The sequence below is a fragment of the Palaemon carinicauda genome, chromosome 18 (assembly GCF_036898095.1).
Source record: "Palaemon carinicauda isolate YSFRI2023 chromosome 18, ASM3689809v2, whole genome shotgun sequence".
Lineage (NCBI taxonomy): Eukaryota > Metazoa > Arthropoda > Malacostraca > Decapoda > Palaemonidae > Palaemon > Palaemon carinicauda.
This window is the reverse complement of record NC_090742.1, coordinates 35,158,540-35,186,491: the sequence shown is the minus strand read 5'-3', so window position 1 is coordinate 35,186,491 and position 27,952 is coordinate 35,158,540. Positions and strand designations below refer to the sequence as shown.

Below are 27,952 nucleotides of genomic sequence, written 5' to 3'. Positions count from 1 at the left end.
ACAGCAGCAAGACAAAACTACTTAAATTTCAAATAAAAAGGATACTTATTTAGACCCACTCAGTATTGTTTAGTTTGATCAAAAATAATAGTCCTTTCAAAATTAATGCTTTATTGGCCCAAGGTAATGATTCTGACTGATGACAATGGATGAATGTGCGTTATTTTTTGGGTGATCTTTTGGCAAAGCTTGAACAAAAATATTTCTAGTCCACAATAAAATATGATGAGAATAAAATTGCAACCTCTAGGTAAAGATAATAAACACTTTATTGTTTGTAGTTACATAAATATTACACAGACAAAGCAAGGTTTTAATATTATTCAACCTTCAGTCTTTGGAGTTACCTTGCCACAAACATTAATGACTGTGCAGTACTGCACTTGCCAAAATATGTTTCCATAGAACTGAACACTCAATCTGAGCTAAGTTATAAGCTACTGAGTTAACAATCAATAGCATGGAAGCTGTGAGCATCGAGGAACTAAAGTGAAAATTAGTTTTCGTAGACAAATAAAAAAAAAAAAAAAGTTTGCAATAAAACAATAAGAATGTCTTCCTACAATACTAACACTGAACAAATGACGACACTTTTTGGGATACCCCTACCTTCCAGGAGGAGGAGATTGTGCTTACCCTTATTATGAAAAAATAAAATATTTAGGGATGCCTGATAATTTTTCACTACATTTTGTGCTTATGCAGTGAAAATCATGAGAAAATCATATACAAAGAACATTAAAAAAAGTTTGACATTTGCTGCATAACACACAAAAAAAAGTAAATTAAATTGTGAACATTACCAAACTAATAAGGCTCTATTGTATATCACCCCCAAATTAATCAGATTATTGCATCTATTCCTAAAACCACTTGGATCTGCCAGCTAGCAATAAAAAAAATTTCTGGTGACTCTTCCAGTTATTGTTACAAAGTACCAGTATACCGAAGATATAATAAACTTCGGTTTTGCAATATTAATATATACAGGTAGCCTTGTCAAGTATATTTTATTTTCTAGTAAGAGATTTTATAGCCCACCTGTCAAGTCCTTCCCACTAAAAAACATGTCAATAGCTTGCAACATACAACCAATAAAACATACATACAACTGATTAAAATTAAGCCTTAGCACTTCAAAAATTAGTTCTGCAATGCTGCCTTCAAATCATATAATGCAGTTGTCAGTGCCTAAGCCGCCATCTTGTAAAATAGTGACAGATGTGTCCCATTGTTTAGAAAAATAGTGACCTCCACCAAACCACTGGAAATTAAATTACAGTAGTTCATATTCACCATAAAAAAAAAAGTCAGGGATGTAACTTTAACACTGACAGTCAGGTACTGAACTATAAACACTTGACACAAATATCTGTTATGTGGGTACAGTATTTAGTGTTTCTTAAAAATCTAAAACTATCCTCCCGTCACATCCTCACAGCTTTAAGAGAAAAGAGAAAGCTAGGATATCTTCATCTATAGCATTGTATATGCTTATGCAACTTTATTGTACATCATCTACTAGATGTACATTAAACTGCAATACTGTACAGTATTCACCACTTTAAAATACTATGGGTTAAGCGATCTATGTATGCATACTGTATACATGTAGATATAATATATGAGAGAATAACATAGACTTTCATCAGCACATTTTATCCATGTACTACAACTGATTTAGTTTTTTACCTCTTTGACTACTGTACTTGTAAGGCATGGCAGCATAGTTCTTAATATCACATTTCTGCTTGTGCGTAACTGTGCTGGCTCAAACCCAAGATAAAATTCATCAGTTACACTTTATGCTAAGAAAAAATATGAATATACATAAGTTATTCACTAAAGTTTCCCATCCAACTACTGTAAAGTACTCAGCACTCCAAAAGTACAAATTCTGATTAAGCAAGTGGACAGTACATAAACCAAAGACAGTTGTGTTTTTACGTCAATATATTATCCTTAATCATCTATTGTTGCTAGATGACTGACAAACTAGCTCTTTAATGTACAACAGATCATAACATACAGAGAACAGAAACTAGTACACCCATTATCATGGATTTACTTTGTCAATGAGCCAAGAACTTCTTACAGTAAAAGATGAATGTTGTTTGTTGTAAACACCTTCGTACCTCAAAGCCAATAATACACTAATTAATGCCATGAGAAAAAAAAAAAACTATAGCAATAAAAAATTAAAAACTCAAAACAGCTGTCACAAAGCAAGTAAAACTCATTAATGAAAATCTTCAAATTAATCAAAAAGTGTCTAGGCCTTTCTGGGAAAGGTAAAGAGAATGGCATTTCATATTTCAAAGAGTAAACAATTAAATATAGTATTTCCATAATTGTAGGCAAGACCATAAATTCAAAATAACTACCTAAAATATGGCAACCAAACTGTAAAATGGAGCCCCATGTATGAAAATTTTTTTCCACTAACTTTAGAAAAGTTCTTGGATTCTAGTGGTTGGCTGTTTTTTTCCTGTGATTTGATACTGGTTGTCTTTCAATAACATAAAATCCCACTCAATATTCTAATTCTGGAATTAGAAGCAAAATGCAGTCAAGTTTCTACAATTATCTGTATACTGTATTTATTTCTTCTTCAGAATTAAATCCCAACTAATGTTTAATGTTCTGCAAAACAAAGGAATTCTACAGTAAGAGGGAAATATAACATTTCTGGAGACCTCTTCTTACTGATATCTTAACATTACCATGATACAATTTCCTAGTATAAATTTTCACTAATCAAAGCTGTCTTTTCTTTCTTGTAAACTATATCAAAAGGAAAAGGAAGTACCCCCTAAGTCTTTAAAACGGGCAAATATTTAGTTTGGTTCTAGTACTGTAGTAACACTCGGTTGGTTCTAGTACTGTAGTAACAAAAAGTTTTAAGACAAACCCTAACATCTTTTTGCTTTAGTGTGAGCAAGTTCCAATGATAATTTTGTCATAAAAATCCTAAGTGACAAACTGATTTTCTCTACCACATTGTACATTACTTTGGCACCCGAATCTCCAGCTGGTCAAATAATAATTAGCATGATGAAAGAATCTTACTGTTTATTTGTAGTCTTAACTTCTAGATAATCCATCATACATTGATGTCACTCGATTTGTGGTAGGGTTTAAAGAAAAAGTCCTTTCCATTAACTTCGGGAACCCATAACAAATTTATTTAATTTTGAATCAAAGCCTACATTACGGAGTATAAAAGGTAACGTATCTCAAAAATACTAACTAGGAATGTGTATAATTTACATTCTGTAGTCGAAAGCTTTAAAATAGGCATCTCTATTTTTATTTGGGAAAAGCCTAATTAAGAAAGATTAACAGAATTAAAGAATATTTTTACTACTTTTGATAGCGATTAACTTCCCATCGTACTGACAAGGTTCTTAAAAATTAAAACTTTAAAATACAACATAGATAGTATTTATCCAAATATACATAACATAATGACAGTGTATTTGTCCCTCATCATCCATTATAATAATCATCCATGCATAAATGTTCCGCTACTAAATGGTTGATTAAAGTCTTAAAGGTGATAATATTTAGTAGTCATGTATGTACAATTAATCTAACTAAATAGAAAAATCCAAAATAATTCAGAAAGACCACAAGAAACAAGAGCAAGCTTATTCAGAGTTAAAAAAATTTCCTCTTTCTCAGTATTGCACAGGCTATAAAGCAGTTTTAAAACTGCGCAAAAAGTTTTTTGGTTAAAGTTTGTTTGTACACACTCATGAACAACCGTCCCGAAATTATAGTACTTTCCTCAACATGGGACCTTCTGCACAAGCCAAGTAATCATAAGCATGTTACTGGCAAAATACAATAAGAGAAACCTAAATCACGTTATGGTAAAAAAAAAAAACCGTGACAACTTTCAATAACAAATATGTGACATCAGTACTGTAACAGCTAAAGTTGATTAGTTTGTAAACAAAGATTTTGCTTACTAGCAATTACCGACATCCTTAAAATGACAAAAACGCTAACGGTGTTGCTCATTTGGATCAAGCCACTATATAATAAATACTTGTGCATTCCAACTCCTGTTACGCGATACTGAATTATACTTCCTTTTCCTTGAACAGAGGCTTTAAATCAACAAAATATGCAAAGAAACCTAGTTATTGGGTCATAAAGCGACAGCTTTCCATATAACATTCAACTTTCACTGAAAGCAAATTCCCCATTTTATATGACAGCTAGAAATAAGACACTCCCTATAGCAGCTCCCTCATATCATAAAACACAATCTTTTTATATCGGAAAACAACAGAAATATTGCAAGATTTTGACTCAACTTCTGATGCTACTGTAGCATCAAGAAAAAAATAGGGAAAAAATGTAAGGTTATTTTCAATATGCAAGAAAATATCAAGAAATACAGCATATTAGGAAATCTACAAACAAGAGGAAGAATTTGGTAATATAACTGCTACACAAGAGGCATTTCGTTATTGAATTGTTGAGTGCAGCAAACCTAACAAGTAAATCCTCCTAATTAGGGGAAACATTCATATTTAAAGAAATCACCATAAAAAAATAATTAAGTACAAACCCAGCGGGGGTGCGGATCAATTAGCGAGCAATATATATAAATACAAGCTATGGTAGATAACTTTTATGACATGGAGAAAATATATATCTTAGAAAGGGAAGTGTTGCACTTATGTCGTAACTAAATTTTCTATGCCAATTAAAAAAGTGGGTGTAATAACTTAAACAAACAGCAAGTGTAAGCATTACTAAAAAATAGTTCCTGCAACTAAGACTTCTATGCCTTACAGAAATCATAAATACAGCATTGAGAGGAAAAAAAACATAGGTTAGCTACATAGTTTTTACTTCTCAATTTCCTCCACAATATCTATGGAGACTTGGAAAAACACTAAATTTAGTACGATAAGGCTTGTGGTATACCATTAACAGTCTTCGTCTTAAGGACATCATTTTCGTAGGTCAAAACTGTCTCTTGACCTCCTTCACAAACCTTCTTCGTGGTGATTTTCTTGCCATTAATAAATTTAGTTGCTGTGGAAGTGCGCTTCATTCCTGGACCTCCCATTGTGGTGAATGATTGAGATGAGAATGAGGTAAAACCACCATCATTAAAGCCTTGAAGACCAGCGAATGGAGAAAACATCGCACCACCAAATATAGGTCCAAAGGGAGAGAATATATTACTACTAAGTGCATTGGCATGGTGAAGGTTGCAGGCACTGTTATCATGGCTTGTGCCACCTCTGTGTCTACCTTGTCTTCGTTGCCTCCTGCTGTGGTCGAGGGAATTGAATGGATCAAAACTGAACAGTTCAGTGAAAGGATCACCGTCGAAAAATTCTCTGAACACCTCTTCTGGGTCTCTGAATGTGAATGTGGGGAAAGTATAATCAAATTCATCGTCGTAACGGTAGTGATGGCGTGCGGAGCGGGAAGTGCGAGGTCTAGTAGGTCCTGGCCCACCACCTGTCTGCAAGCCCTCTTTGCCATACTGATCATAAATCTGAAGATAAGGTGAAAAAAAAAAAAATTAGTAATCAATGAATCCGAGAGTTAAAGCATACAATAAAGCATCAATTTCCAGAAAAAAAAAGTTTTAATTGAATAAGGTGAAAATTAAATCTTCCTTTAGCATTGGCACTAGTCCCATCTACAAATTTTAGTGAGTTTCAATTATCAATTTGTATAACTAGTTTGTAAAAGAAAGACTGGGAAATATAAACCCAATGCACAATCAACAGATTAATATTTTACACCCGCTATAGAATAAAAAGTCCAAATGAATCAATAACCACACGAAAGAAATACAAAATTAACTTGCCTTCTTTTTCTTCTCATCACTTAAAACTTCATAGGCTTCTGAAATTTCCTTGAACTTCTTTGTAGCATCATCCTGATTATCTGGATTTTTGTCCGGATGCCATTTAAGAGCTAAACGTCGATAAGCTTTCTTTATGTCTGCTACTGTGGCACTCCGACTCACCTCCAACACCTTGTAGTAATCCACCATTGTGGAATGTTCTGTTAAAAAGAATAAGGTAAAATCTACAATGTAGAAGAAAAACAGAATCAAAAGCTAGAATTGTCAATAAAAACATGAAATTGTGACATAAAATAAAAAAAATTCTGACAAAACTACCTGTAGTGTTTAGCAAAACTTCACAGACATTATCATTTTATATCCATCAATCTACCAAGGCATATCCCCCAATTTTTGGAGACAGCCAACATAAAAAAAAAAAGGGGGAAGACTTTTCTTCTCTTAGCTCCTCCCCACCTGATGAGGGATTCAGCAGTTTGGTTGGTACTGCTAGGGTGCTATGGACCACTCTCCTTCCCACATTATCCACCACAAATGAAGCTTCATATGCCGAATCCCCTACTGCTGCTACCTCAGCGGTCACCCAGGCGACAGGAGGAAGCAGCAGGACCTATCGGAACTGCGTCATAATCACTCGCCATTCATTTTAATTTCTATTGTTTCGTGCATCTATCCACCTATCGCCTAGAGCTTTCTGCACTCCATCCATCAACCCAATCCTTGGCCTACCTTATTATGCTTCTCCCATCAACTCTTGCATTCATCACCTTTTTAAGCAGACGGCCATTTTCCATTTGCTCCACATGGCCAAACCACCTCAACACATTCAGATCCACTTTAGCTGCTAATTCACTCCTCACACCCATTCTCACCCTCACTACTACATTCCTAACCCTATCTAATTGAGATACACCAGCCATAATCCTCAGACACTTCATCTCGAAAACATTCAATTTCTATCTCTGTCACTTTTATTCCCTACAAATCCGATCTATACATAACAGTTGGTACAATCACTTCCTCAAACATTCCTTCCTAACGCTCTATTGTTGACCACTCCCTTCGCTGCCCCTAACACTTTACGTCCTTCATTCACTCTCTAGCGTCTTCCACTCCACCATTTGCAGCAACCACAGACCCGAAGTACTTGAAATGATCTACTTCAAGTAACTCCATTCAACCTACCACCACCCTCCCTTCTTATGCATTACTTAACCTTACTCTTACTCGCATTAACTCTACTACCTGGTCTCACATACCCTTCAAAATAATGTCATTAATTGATCCAGCTTCTCCTTTGAATCTGCAATCAATACTGTATCATCTGCAAACAACAACTGATTCACCTCCCACTCTTGATCACTCTTATTTATCAGTTTCAATACTCGACCAAGCACTCCGGCATTCACCGCTCTCCATTCCAATAAACTGATTTTGACATAGGAAAAATCTATTTTTGGGCTCGAGCCATGTCAACCTTATGGAAGGTCCCATCAGCAGCTTCCTACTGTATAATATTTCTGAGTGATATTACAAGAGAATTACCATCAGGTATCACACGGTTCTAACCCCCGGAACCACTATCCCAAGATGTTGTGTATAATCAAGACGTATCCATAAAGAACCATAGATATCTGCACCCCCAACAGACTTTACTCAGTCTACTCAACTAGGGGGAAGGATAAGTGAGGAGCCATTACATATTCTCTCCCCCTATGGTGCCCTCGTTCGTCATCTGACGAGCCATTCCTTTGTTCGCAGCATATTCCATTAACCTCACCACATTCCACATTGCTTCCCTATCAACTCTATGATAAAGTTTCTCCAGATCCATAAATGTAACATTTTGCTAAATATTTATCGCATATCTGCCTAACTCTACAAAAAGGGATTTTGACGAAGGAAAAATCTATTTCTGGGGAGAGACCTGTGACGCCCAGTGAAAAGTCCTTCTTTCTACCTTTTCTGATATAAATCTTCCAAATATACCAGAGAAAAATAAAAGCATGGAATGCCGAGGTTACTACCCTCACGCGAGCACCTCGTGAGTGTCGTGTATACATCAGGGGCATGTGAAAACCACTTCACAGGTTGTCTTCCAATTAGATAACTCCTTCATCAAAGGGAAGGGCCGTAACAAAGACCCCAGAAACCACACTTGTACCATGCCACCGCCACCCACACGAACACCCTCCAGGTCATCCTTCTGTTTTGGACTTGCCCGCTAAGTCGTAATTGTTTTGTTCGGTGTTTTTCGCAAGTGATTGTCGTTAATTCAACATGACTGACGTTGCTACTTCACCTTTACCAATGTTAAGTACCATAGTTTGTTTTGACAGTTTATTTCAGTACCGGGCATTTGTTCTTTTTCCAGTATTGTTGATTTTAGTTTGGGAAGCGGTTGGCCTGCCTCTGTATCGGCAGCCATTTTGGTTTTGTTCGCTTCGGTAATTTTTCAAGTTAATATTGCCCATCTGGTACTCTGTCATCTAGGCTATATCACTTCGTTTTATGACCAATATTATTATCATATTTATTATTGGTTTTTACTATGGTATTTATTTGCTAGCAAGTCCAATTTGGACCTACGAAGAATATCGATCTAGTCTTTGTTATAGTTATGTACACGCCTCTGGAACCTACCTCTTCTAAAACCCTCTTGTACTTCTAAAATTGCATCCTCTTTTCTATCCTTAATCCTATTAATTAACACTACCATACACTTTCGTAACCACACTCAACAAACTAATACCCCTTGAATTACAACACTCATGCACATCTCACTTACCTTTGTACTGTATGGTACTGTATAGCGGAACAATATACGCACACACCCAGTCCACCAGTACCATTAACAACATAAAACACACAAAACAATCTCACCAACCATTCAAGTACAGTCACACCCACTTTCTTTATCATCTCAGCCCTCACACAGGTGCTTTTCCTGCTCTTGTTTCTTCAAGTGCTCTCTCCACTTCCTCTCTTGTAATCTCTTTCATTCTCATCTCCCATCAATGGCACCTCAACACCTGCAAACAGCAATTATATCTGCCTCCTTATCATCCTCAACATTCAGCAACCTTTCAAAATATTCAGCACACCTATTTCTTGCCTCCTCGCCTTTCAACAAACTCCCATTTTCATCTTTCACTGTCTCTTCATTTCTTGATCCACCCCTCCTTACTCTCTTCACTTCTTTTTCAAACTTCTTATTCTCTTCATACGAACGACCCAATCCCTCGCCACACCTTTTTGCTTCAGCTATCTTACGTTTTACTTACACATTTTTCTCTGCATACAATGGTGACTATATCAAATCATTTGTTTACTATTCAGTAATCCAACAGTTCTTACAATTAGCCCTTCTGTCAATTCATAAGACTAAATCAATATTAGGCATGGTATACCACCAAGATTGATTACTATTAGCTGCGGTCTTAATTAAAGTTAACATCCTCTTGTAAACTACAGTATACCATACATTCTTTTTAAATCCTGAAAGATCTAAGAACTCAAACTGAATTTAATAAACATAAAAAATTTGATTGCCCATCTCCAAAAAACATTACAACTGCTTAAAACAATATTTTTTCAAGAAAAAGCACAAAAAAACTGAATCAGATAGAGAAATGGATCTCAACTTCCCAAATCTAAATTTATTTCAGTACATTTGAGTTGTGGAAAATTTATTCCCAATTCAGTAGTATGCCTTGAAAAATGCTATTACTAATGATGTACTTTATTGTATTTCTTTGTATTTCTAACAATTCATCAAGAAAATGCTTAATACTGATCTTACAGGGACACTAACATTTGTTGTTGAAATAGTTATGGTGGCTTCTGCTTTCATAATGCCAAATTTATTCTCCGCCTATCTATCTATCTACCAAGGCACTTCCCCAATTTTGGCGGTAGCTAACATGAAAAAAAGGGGGAACTTTTCTTCTCTCTGCTACTCCCCTCCCAACCTAATGAGGGATTCAGCAGAGTTTGGTTGGTACTGCTAGGGTGCCACAGCCCCACCCCACCCCCTGTTATCCACTACAAATGAAGATTCATATGCTGAATCTCCTACTGCTGAAGGTGATGAATACAAGAGCTGATGGAAGAAGTACAAGAGGAAGGCCAAGGTTTGGGTGGATGAATGGAGTGAAGAAATCTCTTAAGTGATAGGAGGTTAGATGTGAGAGAGGCAAATGAGCAGGCTAGAAATGGGAATGACTGGCAAGTAATTGTGACGCAGTTCCAGTAGGCCCCGTTGCTTCCTCCAGTCGTCTTGGTAACCACTGACTACCTCAGTGGTTACCAAGATGACTGGAGGAAGCAGCGGGGCCTACTGGAACTGCGTCACAATTACTTGCCAGTCATTCCCATTTCTAGCCTGCTCATTTGCCTCTCTCACATCTAACCTCCTATCACTTAAGAGATTTCTTCACTCCATTCATCCACCCAAACCTTGGCCTTCCTCTTGTACTTCTTCCATCAGCTCTTGTATTCATCACCTTCAGCAGATGGCCATTTTCCATTTTCTCTACATGGCCAAACCACCTCAACAAATTCATGTCCAGTCTAGCTGCTAATTGATTTCTTACACCCTTTCTCATCCTCACCACTTTGTTCCTAACCCTATCTAATAAAGATACACAAGCCATACTCCTAAGACACTTCATCTCAAACATATTCAATTTCTCTTTCTCTACGTCACTTTCATTCCCCACAACTCCGATCCATACATCTCAGTTGGTACAATCCCTTTCTCATACAGAACTCTCTCTACATTCATTCCTAACTCTCCACAGTATTCTTTACCACTCCCTTCACTGGCCCCAACACTTTTAACATCCTTCATTCACTCTCTCACATACATCTGTTTCCATCTATCAAATGCCTTTTCAATAACAAATGTGATACGCTCATTTTTTTCTCATTGTATGGTATAATTATTGTTTACTTTTTCTTTAGAAGTTTACACTTTGAAAAAGTTACTTTGTTAGAGGAAGGTTCTTTGAAATATCATACAATACTTTTATACAAGTAGCATGATGTTTGTACGTAGCAAGTTGGTTTTAGTGGAACATATAACAGCAAATTTTCAGGAGAATCTGTAATTTCCAGAAACAAGCACCAAAATTGGAGCACACACACCTTGGCGATTGCTCACTTCATAAAATCTGTTGGCCAACTTAAAATTATAGATGGCTGCAATAAGATTGCTAAGACTTGTCCTATTTGCAAGATTTCTGTGTCAAATCATACATTGTTCACTATGCAGAACCCAAATTTGGAACCATAGATTTACTGGCTTCCTTGTAGCAATAGACAGGGCCCAGTAGGTGGCACTGCTGCTGTGAAACTCAGCAGGGAGATTGAAATGGGGAAGAATTTTCCCTACCTGAGCTAGAGTGGGCTCGGGAATTTGAAGCAGTAGTCAGCTTCTTCATTGCCAGTCTCAAAGTAGAAGAAGAAAAAAGAAAAAGCCCTTTACATAGCGGGGTAGAGTAACCTTGGCCCCTAAAAGCCATTGCCAGTTGAACAACGGAGTCTTGGCTCACCTTCCACTTCCCATTGGATGAGGGAGTCTTGGCTCACCTTCCCCATCTTTTAACCATCGCCTCGACATCTTGTTGTGGCAACACAGACGTTCCATCCAGCCCTGATGAGTTCTGAAATGAAAGAGTGGCTTTCCATCCCACACGGTTGGAAAAACAACCTGATACTGCGTCTCTCTGTTTGAGGACCCAGTTGGCCAGTGGTGGCTAACTGAATTGCTAAGATGACAGTCTTACCCCTGGAGAGAATGAGTTATGTAAACTTTCTCCAAGTCATATGAGGGAAGGTGGGGTATTGCAAAGTATGCTTCTGTCATTGACCAATGGTCAATCCATGAAGTAGCCTGGAAGGCTAGCAAAAATGCAGGATCCATCACTGAAGACTTGGAAGTCGACAAAGAGGGCCCCTCATATTTCAGCTTCTCCAACAATGCCCCCTTAAAGTAAACAGTTCCTCTATCCCGTCATTAATTGGCAAAGGGGTTGGTGCAGTATCTTCCTGGACATAGAAACTCCATTGTCTAGAAAGCGTAGGATGTAAAATCTTGCCAGACTAAATAGAACGCAGAGTTCTTTGGTCCTGTAGTCTGAAGGTCTACCTTAATTAGTGCCATTCTGGCCAGTCTGAACGATGGTTATTCAGAGGTTTGGGCAGAAACCTTGACGAACACTGTAGCGCAGGTTGATCGAAGTAAAACCTCCTCTGATGGTCTCAGATAAAGTCTCACAGAGCTCGTCAAGCTCCCTAATCAATGCCTACACCTAAAGAAAGGTGACGGCTGACTCTGATGAAGAGTGGTGGGATCCCGAGAGATCCTCCTCTCGGAGGAGGTTTCCGTATGGGAGAAAGGGATCTCCACAGTCTTGGCATAGGACCAATCGGGACCCAAGACTGAACTGGGCTGGTACACCTCAAAACAAGTAACCAAAGAGTGACCTTGCATGTTCTGGAGCCTAACATTTCTTAGTTTTGTCGTCCTTGGAAGACAAGCTGGCGGTTACTCTATGTTCTTAGAAGGAGAGGAGTGTTGTAGTGAAGACCAGCCACAACTGATCTTTACTGATGAAGATCTGGTGGTAGAAACTACAGTTTCCACTCTGTTCCTAGACAGAGGTTCTCTGACTAAATGTGCTCATACCCTTAGGACCAGAGAACATATATCGCCAGATCAGAGTGATTGCGAGTGTTCTTGGAGAACGTGTCAGAAAGAAGTGTAGAGACTTCCTCTTGTGGCGAATGAAAACTAGAAGCATGAGACGTCTCATCGGTAGCTAAGGAGAACCGTGTGATATCCTTGCTTGTAGTGAAGGAGACAGATGATCGGGCACATAGATCCAGACTGAGTGAATTGGTCACTCACTGTTCGTGCGCATGTTGATCATTTCTCACAAGGAGGAGGAACAGAGGGGCAAAAAGTGTCTGGCTTCTCCTTCTCGTTCTGGACAGGTGAATGTGGATGATTAGCGGAATCTAAAGTGTTGTCGTTCCACTCCTTCCTAGCAGCTCTTTGTAGAGGGGTCTGTCACCAAAGCGTCTAGGGATCGTTACGAGGCAGAAGAGGAACCAGAGTCCTGACCAAGAAAACCTTTGGATCGGTCTCCTAAGATCCATCCTTGGAACCTCGTACCAAGCTTCTTTCCCGAGGGTTGGGACTTGATACAGTGCTTTAGTGACCTCGTTTTCCTCCTCGGGGCGGCAGGCAGTGATTGTGCATGTGGTGACACCAATGAAGCACCAGGAGGCTCGGCAGGGGAAAAGACAGGCGAAGAGGAGCGTGGACACTTAACACCCTTCTTTGTCTTCTTACCAGTGGTTGAGGATTTTGCAACAGTAGAAACTGCCTTGCATACGCCACTTCTGCAGGGAGAGTTGGCGGTGGAGCAGCAGAAGACTCAATAGCTCTGAGCTCTGATGGAATGCTAACACCTCCAAAACATATCTCAAGGATTACACACACACGCATATGTTACAAACTGAAATGTTAAATACCTTGGTGATCTACTTGTGCAGTCACTAAAACATCCAAATATGCATTAGTAATTGCTTAGTGAATAGCGATATATCCAAGTTTAAGGTACAGTACAGAATCATAGTGTACAGTACCGTACATTGGTAAAATTATCGTACCATAATCCCTTACCATACATACAGGCTAAATATCAACCAAACCGAACCATAATGCCAACCATGCCACCCAGCGACCAACTACAATATGTTTACCTAGTTAAAAAGTTTGAACAGCCATTTAAGCTTTACCAACATCATACACCTATTGAAGGTAGATGGTTTGTATTACGTGTAATAAAAACAAAGTTTCATCTGTGACAAAGTAATACCATCCTCTGAACTCTGACAAGTTATGGCAAACCTCAATAACAGACTTCATGAATGTGCCCAAGCTTCAAATACCTAAAAATTTCTTGCAAGACACTGCAGTGGAGATGCTATTGCATGGGAATTCCAATCCCATTTTGTGTACTGGATAGACCTGTACAGTAGAGGGAAGACATACCTCCGAGCCACCAAGAAACTGGAAAAGGAACGTACATTCAAAGAATATTACCACCCACAGGGATTCTCAAAGTTAGTCACATATCTAGTGGTGACCACCAGATTTTGCGAGGGTCCTGCAGTCTCCAGCAGGCTTAGTTCACACAGATACCCAGTGCATAAGGAAAAACTGCTGTGAGAAATACTAGAGTTGGAAGATCACAAGCATGGAAGGGATGATCTTTGGCTTTCCAGAAAGATTTGGGCTTTGTCTTTTCAGAAGCATCTGATTATTATAGTGTATCCATTACTTTTGACAAAGCAGCTAACATCTTGCAAAGACATATGCTGGACCACAACTCCACATTTGATGGGACCTTTCATTAGGGGTGCATAGAGCCAGCCATTCCACCCTCTCGTCTTCAGCTTATGGACATGCTTGAACACTAAGTGGACACCAAATCTCAACAGAGGTTTGGCACATCAAAGACATAAATAGCAAATGCTCAGCTTCTTCAGTACAATGCTAAGCAATGTGCAGAGAATGTGACTTGAAAGTTCTTCCCTCATGAGAACCAGTACCATCCTCCTACCCTCAGTGATGGTGGAAAGCTCTACACTTGTCAGAAATCCCACCTCACTACCATTCTTGAGAGCCAAGTTTCAACCCCTGAGGCAAGACCAGACACCGACACTATCATCATTGATGGTATAGTGCTGGTAAACAGTCTGCTCACATGGAGTTCAATGATGTCTGAAGAGTACACAGTGCTTGATGTCCCTCCTACAATACAAGCATACTCTACCAAGTACAAGAGAACAGACATTACCAAGTACAAGAGAACAGACATTACAGTTGATAGCTACCAGCCATCTAAGCTGAAACTAGCTCAAAGCAAGGATGCAGGGTGACAAGTGCTAAATTCTCTCACGCTGACAAAACTTCCCAAAAGAAAATAATAGCCAAGACAAGCTGTTAAATTTTCTGGCTATTAACATTGCATGTTTGGCCACACCAAATGTGGTCATTGTGACTAAGAAGAAGATGCTGTCAGCAGGTATATAACAGAAGCAGGAAGCAAGTCATCATGGTTAAAGCCAGTGACACAGATGCCGTCATTGCAGTCCATGTTCTGCAGGCATTCGAGGAGCTAGGTTGGCAGCAGTTGTTCATTACCTTTGGGCAAGGACAGAACCCAAGATGGGTACTTGTACAAGACTTGTATTGCACTTCTGTAAAAGAACAAAGGATTGCTCTACTTCCATGCCTTCACTGGCTATAATGTAGTTTCAGCATTCTGTGGTAATTGGAGGAAGTCTGCATAGCAAACTTGGGATGTCTTCAACAAACTGGTAGTGGATGAAGATGACCTGGAGAACTTGGAGAAGTTTGTGGTTATGATGTAAGATACCTTCAGCACAACTAATGGTGTTATGATGTGATGTTTGACATGTTTGCCTGGAAGCAGAGGCCATACAAAGCCATTCCTCCAATACAAGCAGGGCTGAAGCAGATGTGAAGCGTGCTGAATTTGGAGCCTACTGGAAACATCCATGCCTGGCGAGCTGCCGGACTGGAGTTTTGAGTCTTGCTCAAGCTGTTAAGTTGCTTCTAGTCTGCAGTCTCACCATCCTTGTGAACTAAAAATGGTTGGGGTCTTGGGAGCTTATAAGTTTACCTGCTGAGTTATCATCAGCAGCCATTGCTTAGCTCTCCCAAGTCCTAGCATGTATGGAGAGGAGGCATGGGTGCTGATTATATGTATATATATTCAGTCTCGAGGGCATTGTCACTGTCCCTTGCCCAACATTCATGAGCGACCTTTAAACAGTATGTCAAACCGGAAATGCAGACTTCTGCCAACTGGAACCAGAATAAGAAAGATCTGTGGCTGATCATTTGGACACCCATTGCAGAAATTACCAGCAGTTGACCAAGTGTGGACGCAAGTTAGAACGCTATGGGCAATGCAAATGCTACTGCTTTGGTCCGACCTGCACGGTACTGCGCAGCTGCAGATACAAAGTTTAGAGGTGTTATAGTATACTCATCCAGGCAACAAGATAATACTGTAATTGGTAAACAAGTTTAGGAAAAACAGACTTTAGCTATGGTAAGCAGCTCTTCTATGAGAAGGGCATTCTAAATCAAACCATTGTTTCTAGTCTTGGGTAGTACCATAGCCTCTGTACCATGGTCTTCCACTGTCTCTAGCTATTGGTCTCTTGCTTGAGGGTATATCCGGCTACACTATTCTATCTTATTTCCCTTAAAGCTTTTATAGTTTATATATGAAATATTTATTTTATTTTTGTTACTGTTCTTAAAATATTTTATTTTAGTTGTTAATTACCTCTTATTTCCTTGTTTCCTTTCCTCACTGGGGTATTTTCCCTGTTGGAGCCCCTAGGCTTAAAGCATAGCCTCCTGCTTTCCCAACTAGGGTTGTAGCCTATTAAGTAATAACAACAACAATACTGCCAACATGCACATCCAATAGTGCAGTAATAACCGATTTTTATATTGAACAGGCTTACGGTCTCTTTTGAAAGTTGAGGCTTTCTATGAAAGATATGTTTTAATGTTATTCTTAAAATATTTAATTCTAATTATTCCTTCCTTCTCATATACAGTAGTTTATTTCCTTAACTCAATCGACAGGCCCGTGAAAATGACTACAGTCATTCAGGCCCTTAGACACCTACTCTTCCCCTGGGGGAAGGTTTTGGTGCAGTGCTATTCCTCCCACAAAACTATGTAGGGGAGCCTCAAGAGTTAAGAGATTTTTCCAGGTTGGTCGTCCTTTGCATCATAGATCTCCTCCTGCTCTTCTTCCTGGTGGCAGACAGCACCCCTATAGGGGAACAGACATAGCAGGTGATGAAGCAAGACTATGCTTCTCTTTCATCAATAGTCACGGAATTTGCTGGAGACCAGCCCTCAGCAACATCATGAGATACATCCAATCCACCACTAAAGTTTGTAGGAGTCCCGCAGCAGTAGGGCGGGAAGACTTCTGCGACCTATCCACAGCCAACACATCAAGAATCTTCTGCGCTGAAGGGGCACTGTCAATACCAAGGGCGGGCGACAGCACACCCAGGTTCAGCTCCTTGCGAGGGTCGTCAACAGTTACATTAGTGAAAGTATTTTGAACACAAGGCAGAGGGGTAAAATACTGTACTCCTTTCACACTCAAAAGACTCCCTGAGGGAAGGGTAGTCGACTCTACCTCCTCTTCTTTCAGTAACAGAAGCCTTGGAGGGAGAGGAGGAAGAACGGGCAGCAAGCTTCGAAACCGAAGGGAGTAAGGACCCCGATTTCTTGAGCATCAGCTTTGGCATACCCAAAACTAATTCAGAAGAATCCCCCTTAAACTTCCTCAGCTTCGAGAACTCGGCCCACTGAATAGGAGGCCACTCCCAACACTCAGGACAGGGATTCCTGCAAACAGGAATGCTCCATGTAACAATTTGCTCATAACGGCCACAGCCACAGGTCTGACCACGGAGCAGACATCATATCTAAAAGAAAAAGCATAACAGAATAATTTCAGGTGCCAGAAAGTATGTCTGTACCCTACGCCGGCCAAAGTCAAAGTGAAGGCAAGTGCTACCTGTCAGCTATCTGAAAGCCATCAGTGTTCACTTCATTCAAAGCATAATGGTAGGCCAGCTTTGCTGAAGTTCCACTCCTATTAAATGTCATAGGTTTCTAATACATATAGGAACAAACTGCTTTCCAAGTGTCTCATAGTTGAACAGAAGCAAGAGTAAAAGCAGACAGATGCTCTTCAGTGTTGGTCAACTAGTAAAGTTACCAGATTGCCTTATACATTCAGTTGAAGAGTAAGCCCCACACAGATAAAAACTGATATTTTATAATAAAAAAACTGCAACATTAGCACTAAAATTTAAAGCCCTCATAAATCTATGGCTTGTACATAGCCCAACAAAATTTCTCAAGTTGTAAAAGCTATGGCCAAATGCATGTAAAGGTCGACAGGCTTCCTTGCTTGGTTAAACAGTAAATAAAATTAAAAAAAAGTCATTAAAGTTGATAATGCCAAAGAGTATTAATATTTGTCAACCATTTTTGTTATCAGAAGAGATAGAAGACAACAAAGCAGATATCAATTTAAATTTGTTTGATATATCAGATTAAAAAATCAACCATAGTTGACATACAAAATAAGAATAGCCAACACAGTGCTAGACCTGCATAATCGTAAGACTAGCATAATAACATGTCTCAATCATTAAAGAATTAAGAGATCAAGCATCACTTTTTTATACTTGAGAATTTTCACTTCCCTAACCATTAACAATACAATAGGTCCAGTTATACCAGTCTCTCAGTAGCTACGCGATACCTTTGTGTTCATGTTAACATAAAATAAAAAGCACATCACCCAGTTTTATGTGGACTAATGTGGTGTGCAAAATAATATAGGCCAGGGGTGGTATTCAACTTTCATGAACTATTTTGTGGAATGTGAATTTTGTATTAACCCTGAACTTAAGAGTTGTGATTTCAGATTGCACATAATCAAAATATTCTTTACCACAGCAATGCATTTACTGTAGTGTTATACATTCCCATATACGGTACTGCACGTCTTTCGCACTCAGTATTGAGGACATGACCCCAAGTTTAGTTCTATAACTAACTATCTAAAAGTTCTTGTATGAAAAATTTTAATTTTTGCCACAGGATTTTTTTCCGTCAATGGGTACAGTACATAAAATAACCTGACAGTGTGTTAATTGCAGTACAGTACCAGGAAAATACTAACTTCTCAAATATTCATTATTTTTAATCTCAAAAGTCTTAAAGATATTAGTCTAACAATTTTCCTAATAATGGGCAAGGTTTAACCATCTTAATACTTTATGCAAGAACACAAATGGAAAAAAGTGTGGGAGGAGAATGGGGCATTCAGAATTTATTAACTTTATTTAGAAACTACAGTACAGTACTGTACAACACTATGCATCAGTTGAAATAACAACTTCTCTTTAAGTAGCAAGTGACAAATAGCATGCACTTTTACCGACATCTACAAGAACCTTTGAAGAAGGAACAGCGATTAAGCTGGGTTTCCATAAGCATAAAAATAATGAACTTAGATTAAAAAATCAATCTTTTCAAACAATGTGCCTTTTCAAGTCTACCATGCCTAATTTAAGACATACAATTGATGGCAAAGTAAACTGAGTACATACTAGAAACTTGAGGTAGATTTCAATGCTATTAAAAAACCTAGGATCAAAGCCCAATGTGAGGGGATTTCAACAGAGGTTCATTGAGAAATCCAAGATGTGTAGGCAATCCATATATCTTTTAAAACTACAGGGTTCAGGAACATAAGCAAAGCAAAATGGCTATAAACGACTGAAGATTTAAAAAATATCCCTAGACTTAAGGAAAATGAAAACCGACTATTAACTTCAAGAACATGCTCAAATAATATATGTGAGCAGGTTGAGGCAATGACAGGGAACATGGTGTACAAAGTATACTAGATGAATGTAACACAAAACAGCTATGAACAACCCTTGAGACTCACCCCCAAGATTTGAACTGAAGGCCATCCCACAACAAACCTATTCCAAGAAGCATATATGGGGGACAAAAAAATTGATTATTATGGCTTTGGTACTAGATCTAAACTTCATTTTTGGTACCATAAGGAGTTGAACAAGTAAAAGTACAGTACCGTTACATATTGCAGAAATTGTGCTACTTATAATAAAATTGTACAACCTGTTAAAGCCTTTGTTAAACAGTGTGGTATGTTTCTGAAAACATACAATACAGTATTGTATATCAAAATTTAAGAAATGGCCTTTTGCAAAATCTGCAGGTAATATATGTTCCCTTAATAGGAAGCAAAACTGGAATTTGCTACAAGAAATAAAGAGTCAAATAACTTTGACTAAAATGCAAACACCATTTTATTATTTATGTACAGTACATTATTTTCCTTTGGGAGACTGGTGCTGGGTTACTAAAGATGCGTTGTTTATAATTTCTTTAGACTACCACAGTATTCTGTTTTATGTATGATGTACTCTTTTGTTGTCTTTTTTAACCAATTAAAAGCTTCCAAGTATTTATGTAAATTCCCTATGTTGTTTTACAACAGCTCTTCTCCCCCCCCCATCACTTCAGTACCAGAGGTACTACTGTGTCACAAGAAAATGTCTCCTAGATGGAAGCTCAATCTATTTTGAAATAGTGTAATTTAATCTATTTTGGTAAGTGTAATTTAATCTATTTTGGTAATCTAGTGCAGTTATCTCCATTCACCTAATAGTTATTGTTGCTCATCTTTAGTAAGAAAATAATATAAAAATACATGATTGGAGTGTGTAGTACATCCATGCACTGCTTGCCAGAACAGAGGAGCAAGGAGAATTTTTATTTGCAAGAGAAGCGCTCCTTGGCAGAACCAAGACCACTTGAGGGATGCGACAAATTAAAAGTAATTTTGAAAATTTAATTTCACACCACTTACATAAACTATAAAATTTCCAACTAGTTATTTAGTGTTTTGTATGGAATTCTGACCATTAATTTTGCTGCAAATCACAGGGTTTTTTACTCCAACTAGAAAAACCCAAGTTAACCACTGGAATCCCCCATAAATACTTTTATATCAGGGGAGGAAAACTCATGAATGGGCTATTTCCCCTATTCAATATTCAAGGTCGGAAATGGATAAAAACACAAGATAACCAGTTTCAAAATTATGGTTTTTGTATTTGGTTTGAAATTAAAGAATCATACAGTATTTACCAAATCTGTTAGAAACAAACTACTGCACTGTATTACAATTCCTATTTTAACCTTCAGATGATAAAAAGCCAAAACATTTCTAATATACTGTACCAGAGTAAAAATTTAAACTTAAAATCGAAAATATTAATTTTAATTTTCAAAAAACTTCCAGGGGTACCTATAAAAATATCCTAACCCTTGTATAGCATTTAACCCGCTTTAATATAGTAGCATTAGCTTTTCCTTAAATGCAATTCAACCAACATTAGAAGCAAAAATCTTTGTTGGCAAAAATACAATGCCCTCCTAAAGACCAGTCCTTATGAGTCTTGACTAAGTTAAAATAGAGGAGACTGCATCATAGCCTATGCAGTAACAATATTGGTGTCAATTTCTAAAACAAAATAGTATTTTAATATTACACAATGCAATCTATACCTTAACATTATTATTTATATTTATATAATTTGAGCCCCATGGCTGGGCACTGGGACACGGGAGGCCATTTACCACCGAGGGGCATCTGCGAGAAAACCTCTTCAATTCCACAATGCAGTTAGAAAATTAATCGCATCTAATGGTAATTATCAATAAGTATTTATACAATTAAGCTGCAAAGTTCCTAATGTTTAGTTAAATGAAAATGAAACTATTGGATAACTTATTTCATAGTTTTCCACCCCACAATCGTGTATATCAAAGTGATAGGGACAAAAGGGTGCAAAATGTGAATAATAGCAATGTCCCATGCCAGCCTGAACAATTCTTCCATTTTACTTAGCCTAGCTTATGCAGACGTAGAAAGTAATAAGAATACAGTAATTCTATACAAACCACACAGGGAAAGGGGAGTACAGATACATCCAAGATATGGTTAGATCATGGAATAGCCTAACCTACATTGTGCTACCACAAAAAAAAAAAAAAAAATCCTGGCCTATGTAAATGCATACAAGTTACTACAGTAGTACGTACCAATCATCCAGAATTGCAGTAATATATATATATCGCAGTAAAAAAAAGATTTGAGTTAGATAATGCCAAAAATAAACCATTTAAGCAGAAAAACCAAATTACATCTCAAACAAGAACCTCCGGTACTTAGCCTACCTGTTATTGCCCCACCACTAATTTTCGACATAACCCCAATACTATTTTTTACGTTTAGTTAGGGTGGATAAAATGCAAAACTAACCTAACCTAAAAATTAGTATTGGGGTGATATCGGAAATTAGTGGTGGGGCAATAACAGGAAAGTATCGAACCTCCTAACAAAACGATAGCCTTTACCAGAAACACTATAGCTGTGTTTTCCTGAAATAGAATAAAAAAAAAATAACGCTCCTTCGCTTATGTAAATCTTTTAAGGTCGGTTTATTGGTATCGAGGAAATAAGGATTAATCTTTAACCAGTCTACCTTTTATGAAAATATTAACTACACACATGCTGTTACATAAACCAGTTAGTAAAATAGAAGGCTGAAAGTGCATACCACATAATTCAAGTATTCATACTACAATATTGTACCGTATATCACTTCAGCAATCGCAGCGAATGTCAATGAAAATTAAATCTTATTCATCAACAAGAGGTCATCCACACGAGTTTCATAATCCTGCTTTTCTACTATATGTAATATTACCAAGTCGCATATACAGCATGTACTCCCACACAAAAGCAATCGATAGGTATAACTATACGTCTAATGTAGGCATGCAAGTAACCAATGGTTAGAAATCGATCTTATTTAATGGCGTATGGTACAATGTTAAATTTTTTTTTTTTTTAATATTCGCACAGAATAGGGGTTAATCATTAGTCAGTTGACTAATCTAATTCAAAAGAATATTGTGAAAATGAATAAGTTAGAAATTAATCTAATCTAACTACATATGGTACAATTCTTTTGAATACTGGTAATATTTTTTTTTTCTTTTGCAGAATAGGGGTTATTGTACTACAGTATCAATATTCTTCTATAATCAGCAGAAGAATCTAAGACCAAATTGTATCGTGAAAATGCACACAGCAGTGTACAGAAAACTTAACTGGGTTCTTAAAAGTTTATCACGAATAATATAATTTGGAATGAACAGCCTAGAACCCAATGCTAATTCCTTCAAACTGCAACTTCCAGGTAGCCTAATGCAAATCGTTGTAGCCTAGAGAGGTTGTCTCAATTCAGCCTAGGTTTGCCTAACCACACCTAGCATAGGCTATGGTCTACACAACCTCATCCTATTACCGCAATTATGAAAGCTTAACCAAGAAAGGCTCGGTCATCACCTTCCCCTACCTTAGACAGCAAAATAGCTACGGCTGCCCTGTTTAACCTGCCACCGCAACTAACACTTGGGCAACGGACTAACAATGGGAATAATTTACACACAAAACAAAAATAGCAGACAAAAACTTAATGTCGGAGACTCCATTATAATAAGACACGCGACCAAAATGCATTGAAAGCCATGGGAGTAAAGAAAAAAAACTTTCAGGTTTAGCTCCAGACTGAGCCTCTTACCAAAGAGAAAAACGGTATATTTTTCTTCTTTCCAAAGGAATCAATTTCCAATCAGGTGAGCATCAACGTAAAACACTGCGCCCTCCTCTTTATAGCAAAAGACCTGTTCACATAACACACTCCAGTATTTTTGCTGTGGATAAATAAAGAATAAGCACTGTGCACAGCTACGTACTCACTTGTATCACTCAGTTATTATTGTAATTCACTTGTGTTTTGGCAGACCAAGAGAGAACAGCTGAGCAACTGAGCACTGCACAGGTAGTGGGGCAACACACCAAGCACAACTGCCGCATGTCGCTATGTGGACAATTTTCTCTAATAATCCCACCTTCTGTTTTTATTAGTGCGGAAAATTTATATTATCGTGTTAGTTCGTACAAACATATTTTTCTATTGAGTTATGTATAATATGAGTGGAAATCCTTTAACAGTTACTGTGAACACTTCATCTAGGCATGGAGAACAAAGTTGCCAGGTAGTTCTTTTAGCAAGACGTATGTGCACTAAGTATTTTCATTTTTGCACGTCTGTTTTTTGGTGTAGCAACACCGTTATGCGTTATCGAATTCTTATAACGCAATAGAATAAAATACAAACTATCGATGGCGATTTATATGTCTTTAGTTTGCTAAAAGCGTTCAGTTACGGAAGATCAAAGGATCTTACTAGAAATTATCTTTTTAGGAAGTAGAAAATAACGATTATTAAAGGCCTTTTAAATCACCATATCCGGAATAGCAGTGATTGTGCGCATGAAATTTCTTTTTTATTGTTTTAAGAGACAATTGTAAACTACTGTTTATGCAGTAAGCCTTTTCTTGTTATTGGTAACTTCCGTGATGATCTAAACTCCAAAGGGTCGGAAGTCCCCAGTCACGACCAATAATAATATCATTATTATTATTTTGATAATAAAGATTTACATTGTTAAAAACATCATATATATATATATATATATATATATATATATATATATATATATATATATATATATATATATATATATATATATGCGTGTGTGTGTGTGTGTGTGTGTGTGCTACGCCTATTGTCGCAAAGGGCCTCGGTTAGATTTCGCCGGTCATTTCTATCTTGAGCTTTTAAATCAATACTTCTCCATCCATTATCTCCTACTTCACGCTTCATATTCCCCAGCCATGCAGGCCTGGGTCTTCCAACTCTTTTAGTGCCTTGTGGTGCCCAGTTGAAAGTTTGGTGAACTAATCTCTTTTGGAGAGTGCGAAGAGCAAGCCCAAACCATCTCCATCTACCCCTCACCATGATCTCATCCACATATGACATTTGAGTAATCTCTCTTATAGTTTCCTTTCTAACCCTGCCCTGCCACTCAACTCCCAATATTCTTCTGGGGGTTTTGTTCTCAAATCTACAAAACCTGTTGGATATTGTTTCATTGTCATACCACGACTAGTGTCTATACAGTAACACCGATCTCACTAAGCTGATACATAGCCTGATTTTTATATGTAATTGCTGTCGATTTGATTTCCAATTTTACTTAACCTAGCATTTGTCTAATTTGCTTTTCTCAATCTTTCTTTAAACTCAAATTCCAAAGATCCTGTATTAGAGATCATAATTCCTAGATATTTAAATGATTCCACCAAATTAGTCTTTTCTCCTCCCAATGATATTTCATCTTCCATTGTATAATCAGTTCTCACCATCTCTGTATTTCTGCAATTTACAGTATCTTGAGCCCAACCTCATGTGATATTTCATGTATTCTGGTAAGCAAGCATTGCAAGTTCTGTGGTGTTTTGCTATTAAGGACAATGTCATCAGCATACTCTAGGTCTGCTAATTTCCTGTTACCAATCCAGTCCAATCTTTCTCCACCATTCCCAACTGTTCTGTGCATTACAAAATCCATGAGGAGGATAGATAGCATAGGTGACAACACATTCCCTTAGGCTTAGAGTATTCCACTGTTCACTGGAAATTCATTTGATAGGACTCCACTAAAATTAACTTTGCATTTGCTATACTCATGAACAGACTTAATCAAATTTACATATTTGAGAGGAATTCCATACTAACGCAGGAGTCTCCAAGCAATTGGCCGATGCACACTATCAAACGTTTTTGTCATAGTCCACAAATACCATCAAAAGTGGAATTCTATATTCTACACATTGTTGTACCACATGTCTCTAAATGAAAATTTGGTCAGTACAACTTTACCTTTTCTAAATCCTGCTTGTTCATCTGTCAGCTTTTCATCAATCTTTCTCTCTAGTCTTTAGAATGAGCATACTATATATTTTCATGATAACTCTGTGAAGCCTCCGTAATTATTGCAATCAGTCAGACCCTTATATGCCCCATTAGATATTTCATTAATAATTCTATGAGCAATTCTTACACCATAGCCATTCCCTGAATTCATAGCTTTGTCAGTCTCATCTGCCTTCCTGTCTAAATATTCTTTCCAGTCATTTCTGGCTTTTATTTTGACTTCACTATCAATACTGGAATACTTAGGATGTTCAACCTTATGATTTTAATTTCTTCCTCGAAAATTGTATGTAAATATATATATATATATATATATATATATATATATATATATATATATATATATATATATATATGCACATATGTATATATGTATGTACATATGTATATATGTATGTACATATGTATATATGTATGTACATATGTATATGTATATATATATATGTGTGTGTGTGTGTGTGTGTGTGTGTGTGTGTGTCGCCAGCTGCTACTAGTCCACTGTAGAATATACGCCTCAGACATGTCCTTCCACTTGTGTTTATGGTCTTTCTATGCCTGTCTATACTCACAAAAATTTTTTGCTCGACAATCCATCGTCTTTTCCTACCCTCTGCTTCTTTTGCAATCTCTAGGGATTCATTGTGTTATTCTTAATGTCCATCTATTATATTTCATTCTCTTTGTATGTCCTGCCCATGTTCATTTCCTTTTCTTAATTGTCAGAATATCCTCTACTTCAGTTTGCTCTCGTATCCATGTTGCTCTTTTTCTGTCTCTTGGTGTTATTCCCATCATTATAGTTTCCATAACTCTGAGTTGTAACTAGCTAATGTTCTAAGGCTTTAGTAAGTCTCAAAGTTTCTGATGCATAAGTTAATACTGGTAAGACCATTTGATTAAATACTTTTCTTTTTAGAGAAAGTGGCATTTTTATTTTCATAATTTATTTTTTTTTTCTTATTAAAGCTCTCCATCCCATACTTATCCTTCTTTTAATTCCGGTCTCATGTCCTGGTTAAGGTATTTCCCATTAATATTTATTCCTAAATTTTTCCAATCTAAATTCTTAAAAACGTTTAGACATGCTGTGAATGATTTAGAGATGAGGATTCCCGGTCTAACTTATTTCTCAATCAGAATTATCTCACTATCTTTATGTAGTTTTATGATTTTGGTGCTTCCCGTATAGATACCTTCAAGTACTTTCACGTAGGATTCATTTATTCCTTGTGTTTGAAAGGCTTTCATTACTGCTGAAGTTTTGAAAGAGTTAAAAGCGTTCTCATTGTGTATAAATGCCATACACGGTGGTTGTCGTACTCTGTTGATTTTTTCATTAGCTGGTTAATTACATGGATGTGGTCAATTGTTGAAAGCCCACTTTTGAATCCCGCCTGCTCTCTTGGTTGAGAAAAGTTTAGATGTGTTTCTGTTTGGCCTAATATGGTCTTTGTGAATGTTTTATATATTATATTGGGCGCCAATTTTTCAAGATTTTTGTATCTTGTTTTGTGAATTAGTATAATGAGAAAAGTTTCCAAGCTGTAGGTGTAGAGCATTCTTGCAGACATTTTGTATAAAGTTCAGCGAGTTTTACTACTATTAAATAGCCTTCTTGTATTATTAAACCAATTGTTAGGCAATCTCCTACTGCGTTACCTCTTTTCATTCCTTTTAACTCCTTCTTTACTTCTCCTACTGTTACTTTTGGTACCTACTCAGGTGTTGCATTACTTCTATTGTCAAAAAGCTATTTCTTATATCACTATATTATAGAAATCCTCTGTATTTCTTATCACGCCATCTCTTTTGTAGATATTTCCATTTTTATCCTTTAAAACAAACATCTGCTTGGCGCCCTGTTCCAAGTCTTCTTTTCATTAATTTGACGCTTCTTTTATATCTTTAGAGTTTCCTCAATTTTGGTGTGATTGTGTTTACGAATATATATATATATATATATATATATATATATATATATATATATATATATGTGTGTGTGTGTGTGTGTGTGTGTGTATTTGTGTGTGCGTGCTTAGGTTTTGATATGATAGTGTATGACGCACCAAGCATCGCATGAATGCAAGTGTTCGATGCAAGGATGTAGATTAAAAATGATTACATGTACGCGCACAAAAACAATTTATGTACACACACACATAATATATATATATATATATATATATATATATATATATATATATGTATATATATATATATATATATATATATATATATATATGTATATATGAAATACTGGTATACTCGACCTGTCAAAAATGACGGCGAAATATTTGATAGATATGCACACTCATCCCGCTCACCAGGGTATGACTACTCCCTCTTCCCCTACCCGAGGAACGGCGAAAGCTGTGCGTGACCGAAAAGAGCACACACGGACACACACGGACACACACACACACATATATATATATATATATATATATATATATATATATATATATATATATATATATATACATATATATACATACA

General features: G+C 37.2%; 2 protein-coding genes across 5 annotated transcripts in view; one reads left to right on the top strand and one right to left on the bottom strand.

Moving 5' to 3' along the window:
- LOC137657767 (thiamine pyrophosphokinase 1) overlaps positions 1-27,952 on the top strand; it is a 360,313-nt gene that overhangs the window by 38,543 nt on the left and 293,818 nt on the right. The gene's annotated exons all lie outside the window — the stretch shown is intronic.
- On the bottom strand, positions 246-23,531 carry mrj (DnaJ heat shock protein family (Hsp40) member B6 mrj). Of its 4 annotated transcripts, none has more exons than XM_068392262.1 (3): positions 23,374-23,531; positions 5,846-6,045; positions 246-5,527 (listed from the first exon to the last, which is right to left on the bottom strand). In XM_068392262.1, exons 2-3 carry the CDS (start codon positions 6,032-6,034, stop codon positions 4,919-4,921), a joined length of 798 nt encoding a protein of 265 aa, XP_068248363.1. In that variant the 5' UTR covers positions 6,035-6,045; positions 23,374-23,531; the 3' UTR covers positions 246-4,918. The 4 variants fall into 4 exon arrangements, with proteins under 4 accessions (XP_068248363.1, XP_068248364.1, XP_068248362.1 ...); XM_068392263.1 differs by having other exon boundaries at positions 23,370-23,486; XM_068392261.1 differs by having other exon boundaries at positions 23,195-23,467.

Coding starts and splice junctions, on each gene's coding strand:
- mrj (XM_068392260.1), bottom strand. CDS start 19,483: ATGGCCTTCAGTTCAAATCTTGGGG. Junction 6,046..19,458: donor CTTCAGTTCAAATCTTGGGG/GTGAGTCTCAAG, acceptor TCTTTTTAACAG/AACATTCCACAATGGTGGAT. Junction 5,528..5,845: donor GTGATGAGAAGAAAAAGAAG/GCAAGTTAATTT, acceptor CCTTATCTTCAG/ATTTATGATCAGTATGGCAA.